The sequence below is a fragment of the Lathyrus oleraceus genome, chromosome 2 (genome assembly GCF_024323335.1).
Source record: "Lathyrus oleraceus cultivar Zhongwan6 chromosome 2, CAAS_Psat_ZW6_1.0, whole genome shotgun sequence".
In the NCBI taxonomy this organism is placed as follows: Eukaryota; Viridiplantae; Streptophyta; class Magnoliopsida; order Fabales; family Fabaceae; genus Lathyrus; species Lathyrus oleraceus.
Genome location: NC_066580.1, coordinates 333,719,697 through 333,731,125, shown reverse-complemented (window position 1 = coordinate 333,731,125; position 11,429 = coordinate 333,719,697). Strand labels below are relative to the sequence as shown.

Below are 11,429 nucleotides of genomic sequence, written 5' to 3'. Positions count from 1 at the left end.
TTATGAGCATGACCATGATAGATGTCGAGTATGTTATGTTAATTAGAGAGGTTGTCGCCAGGTGCGCAAGGATGATCAGGAGATGCTCGATGAAGGAGTCATTGAGATCCTTCAGAACAGAAATGTTGACGAAGATGCTGTTGAAGTCAAAGTAATTTCTTCGGTATTCCAGATACCTGAGCCTGTTGTCATCAAGTACGATGGTAGCAAGCAGAAGGTTTCTCCTGCTCTGACTATCAAGCCAGCCGGCCCTGTACCGTATTCTTCTGAGAAGGAGGTCCCTTATCGCTACAATGTTGTAGCAGTGGAAAATGGGAAAGAGGTGTCCCTGCCCTCTTCATCTATCATTAATATTGCCGACGTCAGCAGTTTGACCCGTAGTGGTCGTGTATTTTCAGCCCCGCCGAAGCCTCAAGTTGATGCTCAAGGAAGTGTTGATGCTGATTTTGTTGAACGCCCGATTGGGAATGCTGTGAGCGCTACAAATCCGGCACTTGTTGCTAAGCCCTCTTCTACGTTGAGAACTCCTGCTTCTGCTGGCCTGAGTGGCAATGCGAGAGAAGATTGTGATGAGATGCTGAGACTCATCAAAAGAAGCGAGTACAACGTTGTAGATCAGCTTCTACAAACGCCCTCCAAAATATCTGTGTTATCATTGCTTTTGAATTCAGAACCACACCAAGAAGCTCTGCAGAAGGTGTTGGACGTGGCGTACGTGGATCACGATGTCACGATAGAGCAATTTGATAGCATTGTTGCAAACATCACCGCTTGTAACAATTTGAGTTTTTGTGACGCTGATCTCCCCGATGAGGGAAGAGACCACAACTTGGCATTACACATATCGATGAGCTGCAAAGATGACGCCATGTCCAATGTGTTGGTGGACAATGGGCCATCGTTGAATGTATTGCCAAAGACCACTCTTACGAAGTTGTCTTATCAGGGGCCTCCCATGAGGCAGAGTGGAGTAGTTGTGAAGGCCTTCGATGGGTCTCCCAAAACTGTGATTGGTGAGGTTAATCTCCCAGTCAAAATCGGACCAAGTGATTTCCAGATTACCTTCTAGGTTATGGACATTTACCCATCGTATAGTTGTCTCCTAGGCAGACCATGGATTCACGAGGCTGGCGCCGTGACATCTGTCATACCCCGAAATTCACCCTACTCCGATACAACTTTCATCTGATCCATGGCCCTACTGCACATGCATGCTTTCATTATCTCCTCATCATAATTATATTAACTTTCATAACCAAATACATATTGCATGGGATCAAGGCATGATTTAAAAAAAAAAAAAAAAAAAAAAAAAAAAAAAGAGGAAAAGGGGGGAAACCGGATTTTGCCTCCCACACTCCAAAAAAAAGAGCTTTTTTTTGCACAAAGGGTATTTGGTTCCCCCCATTTTCCCACTAACTTTCCCTATAAATAGATGCACCATTTCCCTTCATTTTTCATGCTTTCTAGCCCCCAAAATTGATGAAAAAATATCATTCAACCTCTCTTCTCCAAACCTAAATCAAAACCCAAAAAAAACTTTTCCCTCCCAAAAGTCACCACTACCAACTTTTTTCCATTTCACATTTTTTTCCTCAAAGTTTCTCACTCTCTAACACTCAGAACCCAACCCTTTTACTAAGCTTTCACCACAAATATTTTCATCCCAAACCCCTTACTTCACATTCAAGTTCAACACCATTTCTACCTAGCTTTTTTCATATTTTGTGGGTAATGATTTTAACTTAAACTTTTTAACTTTTTGTTCCTTTTTTTTTATTAAAAATGATTGCTTGTTCTTGGTTGGTCTTTTGAGATGGTTTAGATTCAAGCTTGCAAAAAAAGATTGATTTTGGTTTACTCATCCTTTTTTAAAGATTTTTTACTCTTACTATCCTTTTTCACCTTTTTGTGGTTGCTTTGTGTATGTTATCATTTTCTTTTATTATGGACTTGTTGTTGTGTTTGTTTGGTTGATGAGGTCTATTAGATCTTGACCATGGTTGTTTAAACTTGATTAAATCTTCAATGTTTCAAACCTATCTATGGTTGATCAATAGATCATTCATGATACTTTGAGGCATTTATAGATTGCCTCTATTTTAACCATATTTGGGTCATTTGATGCATAGATGAAACCATGTCTTTACATTAACTTCCTAATCCATTTGCTTATTGTTACTAACTACTAATTACTAACTCCTAACATTTATATTATTGCACTTTATTTTTTATTTTTATTTTTTTCTTTTGATCACTTTACTTCAAGTATTTTATGTTTATGTTTATTGTTATCTAACTATATCATCTACATTATGCTAATTTATTTACTACCTTATTATCTTGTTAAATAAAAGAGGAATAAAAATAAAAGAAAAAGAACAAATCACTTTTTATTTATTTTTTTAATAGTAATAGATGAACTTAAGGTTGCATAACTTTCTTTGTTACAAATCTATTGTTAGTTGATTTTTTAATCATCTTCAATACTTTGCATCAATGATAAGCTATCCCTTAATGTGTCATATTTTAAGTCTTTTTGGCATAAGAAAATAGTCTTAAAAAATATTCATTTTTGTACATATTACTAACCACTAATTTTACTTCATTAATTTTGTTTGCCGTTAACCTTTGTTATTGTGATTTTGGTATTATTGACTTATATTTGTTTTATATCATTTATATTCACTAACCATTATTATTGTGATATTGTTTCTTTTTCTTGTAATTTACTTTTATGTCATTACCTTGTAATTTATATTAAAGTACTCATCATCATCATCATTGTACAAATTCATCATGCATGTTTATTTACTTGTTATTTATTTTATTATCATCAAACATTAAAAACAACAAAAACATGATAAAATGATAAGACAAAAATATTCGTTCTACTCTTAATCAACTTGGACCTAGAGAGTTTAATTTTAGGACCCTTGCTTGGAGGTCTTTCCCTTATCTTTGTGATACTTTGTAAATGTTGGATTTTATTTGTAACTTACATTCATGTTGTAAGAATGGCATCATGGCACTACCTTAGTAGGACATGTTTGTAAGACCATTATCCTTTGTTTAGCTTAGGTCACTTTTGCACACAAAAGACTTTCTCTTGGGCTACCTTACAATGAGACTTTTTAATTTCTTGTTGTTTACTTTGCATTCATGCTGCATAAGCCAAATTTCATAATCAAAAATAAAATAAACCCTTGATTCAACGTCAAGTGGCATTTTTTTAGCCAAATTCAAAAAATACTTAATAATTACGATTATTATTGTGCGCCATGAGCCTTAAGTGGTGGAGAATGAGTGAGAATGGAGCATTCCTACCCTTACTCTGATTATTTTGGACGCAAGACGCTTGACTTGTTGTCTAGAATAATCACCTCCGCCCATAGACTTTAGTACAATATAATCACAAACATTCTTTCATAAAACCCTTATTCAAGGTAAAAACAATACAACTCATCAAACTTTTTTTTTTGTGCCTTAGGGCATCATCCCGAAAACCCTTTTTTCAAAGGTAAAATCAACCAACACACAAATATTTTCTACTCCGAACTACGGAGCTCTGATTCCTCATCCCCGAATGAGTGATACGTAGGCACAAGGGCTACAATCCTTGGCGAGCACTATAATAACAAAAACACCCCCCTTTTTTTCACACATTCTTTTGAAAATAAAACAATAATAGATAAATCTCATGTATGTAAAACAACCCAAATGGTTCCCATGTAGTACCATGGGCGTAAGGGGTGCTAACACCTTCCCCTTACGCAACCGACTTCCGAACCCAAATCTCGGTTGCGAGACCGATTCCTTATTCTCTTTTAAGCGCTTCCCGTGCGCGTCTATTTTCCGAGGGTTTTATCGACTATTTCCCCTCTCCTCTCCGATAGAGGTGAACTAAATAAAATTCGGTGGCGACTCTTCTGACTTTGCCTCTCTTTGGCATTCTCTTTTGTCCCGGTTTCGTTATCGTGAAATCCCGGTAGCGACAGCTGGCGACTCTGCTGGGGACCAAAAAATCCCTAAGCAAGTCTAGCCTAGTTTGGGTTGTTTCCTCTTTTACGTACGTGGAGATTTATCTGTTATCTATTTTTCTGTATATATTGCTTTCTTTGCTAACTCGTGCATATTTTGTTTGTTTACCTGTTGGTCCGAAACTCTGACTCTGTGACGAAGAATTTTTGGAAGCAATAATGATTGCAAAGAAAAAACCTTGTGTGAAGGACTCCCCACCCGAGTCTGAGAGTTTGCTTGTGATAGGAGAGGTTGAGTAGTATTGATCCGCGAGGTTCCTTCCTCGTTAGGGTCGTATGAGAACCTCACTTAGTGGTAGATTCTCTTAAGGGGATTGATGACCGTCGTGCTTTCGACGTAAGCATCTTTTCTTTTACTAGAGTCAATGACCCTAAGACTCCTTTTAGAACCTTTAAAACTATAGCTAGCCTAGACCGATGGTCGCGTAGTATAGGCCACCGGGGTGCCTTCCTCGTAAGGGTCGATACGAAGATCTCACTTAGAGTAGATGACTTTGATGGAGTAGTCTCCTGGCAAGTAAATTGACATAAGCGGATGACAGTCAAGGAAGTCCATGACTCTAGGGGCAGTGTCTTACACCCAATTTTCCAAAAGCCTTAGATCACACAAAGCGAGAACCTTGGTTTACTAAGCAGTCATTATTAACTCCATGCTTCGTCACGATGGTCCAAAACCACGAACCCATGCCTAAAAACCTGTGGAAATAATAAACCAATCATTCATTCATACATTCATTCATCATCAAAATAATAAGCAAAGCTCTTAAAATCTTTCGTTTGTTCAAACGCAGAATTACAAGACTATTTTCCGACACAATCATGGATACTTCAACAAAGAAAAGCACTTCTTCTTTCCGCTTCAAAAGTCCCGACATCAGGTCATTAAAGGTCCTTTGTTCAAAGGTCATAGCTCTCAAAGACAACAAGTTTAGAGCTAATTTTGGGAACATCGTAGATCTTCTAACCGAGAAGGTTGACTATTGTGCTATCACTACAATGTCCCAATACTATGACGTTCCTTTAAGATGCTTCACTTTCCCCGACTTCCAAATCTCTCCAACCTTGGAAGACCTCGAGAGACTCCTTAATCGACCAATCAAGAAATACAACCCCTTCCCGAAATTGGAAAAAGGATTTTGTTTGACCGAGCTCTCACTCATCTTGGGTATCGACACCAACAAGTTAGTGGACAATTGGGGCGTTAAAGGATCCCTCAAAGGTTTAACTCAAAAGTTCCTAGAAGCCCATGCTTGGGAAATGATTAAAGAAGGAAGACCCGACTTTTGCAGTGCAACTTTGGCACTTTTGATTCATGGAATCGTTCTCTTCCCAAATCTGGACAAGTTCGTGGATCAATTAGCAGTTGAAGTTTTTTTAACAAAAAATCCGGTGCCTTTTTTACTTGCCGATTTCTACCATGCCTTACATACAAGACATGAGAAGAAAAGAGGTACCTTCCTTTGTTGCGCTCCCTTTCTACATCTTTGGATGAGGGCACGCATGCCTCAAAATGGACCCTTCGCCGAAAACAAACTGACATGGCCGCAAAGGTTCGCATCTCTCTCTGCCAACTCAATCCTATGGTACAAGAGGGAATGGGATATAAAGGATGTCATCGCAAGATGTAGAGAGTTCTCTAACATACCCTTGATAGGAACACAAGGTTGCATCAACTACAACCCTGCTATACTCAAGAGACAACTAGGGTACGCCATGACTAGTCCCCCCGAGGAAAGAGATTTCATTCCATTTGTCATCAATACCGTGGATCCGCTTGATTCGAACGTGAAAAGAGTGAGAAAAGCTTGGACAAGCATAGTCCGTATTAGCCATGAATGGGGTAAGAAAAATATCCTAGCCAAGGAACCCTACTATGTGTGGGTAAAAGAGAGGGCTAGGGTGGTTAAAATGCCGTTTCTGTTTGATCCTTCTTCATTCCCTTTGATGCCTGAGCCTGAGCCTATCCTACAAGAGGACATGGACAAACTTACCAGCCAAATCAAAGAGCTCGAGTTGGAAAACACTCAACTACGAGTCGAACTCAATCGCGCCAAGGAACGTAACCACGTCTTGGAGGATAAGGGTAAGCAAGTCTGCGAAAAATTTGAGGATAGCAAGAAAAGGCTCCGATTAGCCGAGGGACAAAGAGTTTGGGTTGGTGGAGCTTTACAAGGAGCTAATTCTGAGCTAGATTTCCGCAACGAGGAGTTGGATCGAGCATCCCGAATCATCAAGGACCTTGAAAATACTGTCGAGAGGTCTAATGCCATGAAGAAAGAAGCAAGGGAAGATTACGAGGCCCAAATTCTCGAACTAAGGACCACTCTAAAAGAGCATAAGGATTTGCTAGCCAAGGAGCAACTAGAGAAAGAAAAGATTCATCGAAGCTTCATGCGTGAGCAGTTCAACCTTGGACGAGCTTGCGAGCAAATCAAGAACTTGAAGAGGGGAATCTATGACCAAGCCTATGTAGAATTGCAAAACAACTGCAGACATTGGGAAGAGCGTTGCTATGAATTCGAAGCTGCCATTGTTCAAAGGGACGAAATCATCCATAATCTCCAAGTCCTTTACGAAGAATGGAGGGACAAGTACACCAACATGACCGTGTTAACCAACTATGCCCTTCAAGACTTTCCTGACAAGTTGAAGGAGGCAGATCTGATCATGTGCCCAGATAATACCCCTAAAGGGGTCTACCACTTCGTCAAGTTCTGCAAAAGAACAATGGCCGAACTCATCACCGACATTGAGGCTCTCCGCAAGTCTCAAGGGGTCACTTTTAGGGTGGATATCTAGTTGGTTTATTTACTTCCATTACTTGTATTTTTCAACTTCTATGTATTGTTGTCTATTTTCCCTTCAAAGGATGAATGAAAGTTGCGATTTTTCTCTATTGTGTTTTCCTATTTCATGATTGTGAACGAGAATCGTCAAGTAGTTGTTGCAATGAATAAACATGAATAACTAAAAAGAGCTTTGCTTTAACAAGAAAAATTCGTGCATCATATGCATCTTTCGAAACACAAAAACATAAAAAACTCATCCATCCACCCTTTTTTTCCTTCCAGAACCACTCTCCAAAGCTGACTTTTCGGTACGATACACGAGGACGTCGACAAGCTGTCATGGAGCAACTTCAAGAGAACCAAGTTGTCCTTCAGGAAGAAGTATCCCAAATGCGGTCCCAAATGCGGCAATTGATGGAGACTATTCAAGCAGTCGCAAGAGGTCAGGAGATTATGGCAAAAATGCAAGAAGAAATGAACCAACGTGCCAGTACTACCAATCCTCCTACTCCTCGAACGGTCGAGAATCCGACTCCAGTTCCTCAAGTTGATCCTCCAATCAACATTAATGCACCCGGCGGTGTTCCAAACGACAATCCTCGTCCTCATGCTCTTGAGACAGACGACCAACTTGATGCATTCTTCATCCCAAGGGACGCTTCTCAAGATGACGCCTTCGGTTCCGCAACCAACAAGGTGGAAAGGAAGGTAAAGGCTATCGAGGAAAAGCTCAAGGCAATGGGGAGCACTGACATTTTGGGCCTCGATGCGGCAGAAATGTGCTTAGTACCTGGGGTCATCATTCCGGCCAAGTTCAAAGTTCCGGACTTTGAAAAATATAAGGGAAATAGCGACCCTAGGACACACATTAGGGCATACTGCCGAAAGATGGCTGCCTATTCCAGCGATGATCAACTTCTAATGCATTTTTTCCAGGATTCCCTCAGTGGAGCATCTTTGGATTGATACATGCAACTCGAGGGCAACCATATTCACACCTGGAGGGAAATGGCTGAGGCATTCCTCAAGCACTATCAGTACACCACTGATATGGCACCTAATCGCACGCAGTTGCAAAATTTGACTCAGAGGTCTGAGGAGTCCTTCAAAGAGTATGCCCAGCGGTGGAGGGAATTAGCTGCTAGGGTACAACCCCCATTGTTAGAAAGAGAACTGGTAGACATGTTTATAGGAAACTTGCAAGGTCCATACCTTGATAGAATGGTAGGGAGCACCTCTTCAGGCTTTTCCGACCTGGTCTTAGCCGGTGAAAGGATAGAAAATATGATTAAAATGGGAAAGATCCAGAACTCTGCCAGTACTTCTAGTGCATCAAAGAAACCTTTTGTTCCCTATGGTAAAAAGCGAGAAGGCGAGACCAATGCTGCCTCCATCATTCGAACAAGAAATCCCACTTATCCACAAGTGGCTGCCATAGCTCCCGTCCAACCAAGTCAACAACAACCATTGGCAATTCCTGTTCAAACTCAACAACAACAACGGTATCAACAACAACCGCAACATCAGCAACCACAATATCAACAACAACAAAGGATGCGAAGGCCCGAGAGAAGATTTGACCCAGTTCCCATGCCTTATAGCCACATGCTACCATATTTATTAAGGGGATCACTTGTGCAACTAAGGGAGTTAGGACCCCCACCAGCGGTTCTTCCTCCCGGTTATGATGCAAATGCCCGTTGTGAATTTCATTCTGGCGCTCCCGGGCATTCGATCGAGAATTGTAAAGCATTAAAGTACAAGGTTCAAGATCTTATTGACTCTAAGGCAATCACGTTCGCCCCCAAGAGGCCGAATGTGAATAATAACCCGATGCCCCCTCACAACAATGCATCGGTGAATATGATGGAAGCTGACAATGGAAGGAGATTGATGTCATGTGTGGACGAGTTAAAAACACCACTCATCGAGATCAAGAATGCTTTGATGAAGAATAATACCTTTCCCATCTGTGGTAATGACTGTGAACATTGTCTGATTAACCCGCAACAATGTAGAACATTGAAGTCTGTCATACAACAATTAATGAACCAGGGGATCTTGGTGGTAGACTGCCCATCCACAAACGAAGATGTGTCTACCCTCGAGATACCATACGACGAAGTCCCTCCTCTGCAAATTCCATATGAGTTCTCTCAGTTAACTCTGTCGACAAATCCTATTACTCCAATCATAATAACAGTTCCCACACCATTCCCATATGTTGACACCAAGGCAGTCCCTTGGATGTATGACACCTCAGTCTACATTCATGGTCAGAAGATTCAAGAAGAACCATTGAAGTCTAGCGACCCAATGATCAATATCACAGGCACTAGTGGAGTCACAAGAAGTGGAAGGATATTTGCACCGACACCCACTCCAATTGGAACTATCAATCCTTCAACTTCAGACAAAGGCAAACAAATTGATGGCGCTCAGCAAAGACAAGACCCCGTACCTTCAAGTGAAGTAGACGAGTTCTTACGCATCATCAAGAAGAGCGATTATCGAGTAGTTGATCAGCTTAACCAGACACCCTCTAAGATCTCAATGTTGTCTCTATTGATGTGCTCAGAGGCCCATAGGGAGGCTTTGGTAAAGTTTCTGAGGACAGCTCATGTACCGCAAGAGATATCTGTTTGTCAGTTTGAAGGAGTAGTTAACAACATCGCTACTAGCTTAAGCTTAGGTTTCAGTGATGAAGAGCTTCCCGCCGAGGGGAGGAATCATAACAAGGCTCTCCATATTTCCATTGAGTGTGTGGACACAGTCTTATCAAGAGTTTTGGTAGACACTGGGTCTTCCCTCAATGTGATGCCTAAGAGTTCCTTTGCTAAACTAACTATTGAAGGACTCGTAATGAAGCCGAGTGAGCTTATAGTAAGAGCATTTGATGGGACTAGAAGGACTGTAATCGGTGAGGTGAATTTGCCTATGAAGATTGGTCCCCATATTTTCCTTATCACTTTCTTCGTAATGGATATCTATCCAGCCTACAGCTGTCTGCTTGGGAGGCCTTGGATCCATTCAGCTGGTGCAGTCACTTCAACACTCCACCAAAAATTGAAATTCTTAGCTGATGATAAGCTAGTTGTTGTCGAGGGTGAGGAGGAAATTATGGTAAGTCACCTCGCATCTTTCCGATACGTTGAAGGAGAAGGGGAGATAAGAGAAGTCCCATTCCAATCATTCGAAGTTATCAATGTTGAAATGGTTTGCCCAGCAAGGGATGAATCAAAAGATGCCGAATCTCCCATGGCATCTCTTAAAGACGCCCTGACAATTATAAAGGATGGACACCCCCAAGGATGGGGAAGATTGCTTGAACTCCCTGCCAACAAGGACCGCACCGGTTTGGGATACAACTCCCAGAATTTGAAGAAGCCCGCGCCGATCGCTACAAGGGGATCAGTGCTCCCGCTGTCCGACAACTTCTCAAGTGCTGGTTACCTGGATGACAACCGTATTTGTGCCGTGGAAGAAGAAGAAAAAGAAGAAGAAGAAGATGATGGCTTGATCTTCACAAAGACTGATGGAAATGGTGCCACCAAATGGACCGAGTTTGAAATACCTAAAGTGACCTTGATCGAAATGTAATTCCCAATGTTGTTTTCCTTCCTTTTTATCAAAAGAACCCATGTCAAGCCCAAGGCATGGGGGAATCATTTGTAGGGCCTCATCAAATTTCCTTATTAATCATTAATGAAAAAGGGTTCATGTTCGCAATCAATTTTGAGATCCTTGTCTTTCATTTTTTCATTTCACTTTTTTAAAATGACATTTTTCTTTTAAAAAAAATAATAATAAAAAAATTCTTTTCAAATCATCCTTTCTTTCATACCAATAAAAGCGTGAACCTTAAATCATGCAGATCATCCTCGACAACCATCAATGACAATTCTGCTACAGTCTCATACGACTTTGACAACCCGATTAATCAAGCTGATGAAGAGTGTGAGGAAGAGGCCGAACTCCCAGAAGAATTGGCAAGGCTGCTCAAGCAAGAGGAAAAAGTCATCCAGCCGCACGAAGAATCAGTGGAAGTGATTAACCTTGGGACAGATGAGGAAGCGAAAGAAGTCCGAGTCGGCTCCGCTCTACAAGACGAGGTGAAGACAAAATTGATTGAGCTCTTGAAGGAATACAAAGATGTGTTTGCATGGTCATACCAAGATATGCCCGGCCTCGATACTGACATTCTGGTCCATCATCTACCCCTTAAAGAAGAATGTTCTCCAGTAAAGCAAAAACTACGAAGAACCCGTCCCGACATGGCTATGAAAATCAAGGAGGAGGTACAAAAGCAGCTCAACGCCGGCTTCCTAGCGGTCTCCAATTATCCTCAATGGATAGCTAACATTGTGCATGTACCTAAGAAGGATGGCAAAGTAAGGATGTGCATAGATTACAGAAATCTAAATAGAGCAAGTCCCAAAGATGACTTTCCACTTCCACACATTGACGTGCTAGTAGATAATACCGCCCAGTTATGTGTTTTCTCTTTTATGGATGGTTTCTCCGGTTATAACCAGATCCGCATGGCTCAAGAAGATATGGAGAAAACCACTTTCATAACACCATGGGGCACCTTCTGCTA

The 11,429-nt window shown here is 41.1% G+C and overlaps 2 protein-coding genes across 2 annotated transcripts; both read left to right on the top strand.

Annotated features, from left to right (window-relative positions):
* The first annotated feature begins 7,168 nt into the window (after positions 1 to 7,168).
* LOC127123095 (uncharacterized) lies at positions 7,169 to 7,795 on the top strand. The gene has a single exon (XM_051053353.1). It carries the CDS (start codon positions 7,169 to 7,171, stop codon positions 7,793 to 7,795), a length of 627 nt encoding a protein of 208 aa, XP_050909310.1.
* Positions 7,796 to 7,837: 42 nt separating this feature from the next.
* LOC127123094 (uncharacterized) lies at positions 7,838 to 10,429 on the top strand. Its single transcript, XM_051053352.1, has 3 exons — positions 7,838 to 8,331; positions 8,455 to 9,521; positions 9,603 to 10,429. The coding sequence occupies exons 1-3, from the start codon at positions 7,838 to 7,840 to the stop codon at positions 10,427 to 10,429; spliced, it is 2,388 nt and encodes a 795-aa protein (XP_050909309.1).
* The last annotated feature ends 1,000 nt before the right edge of the window (positions 10,430 to 11,429 follow it).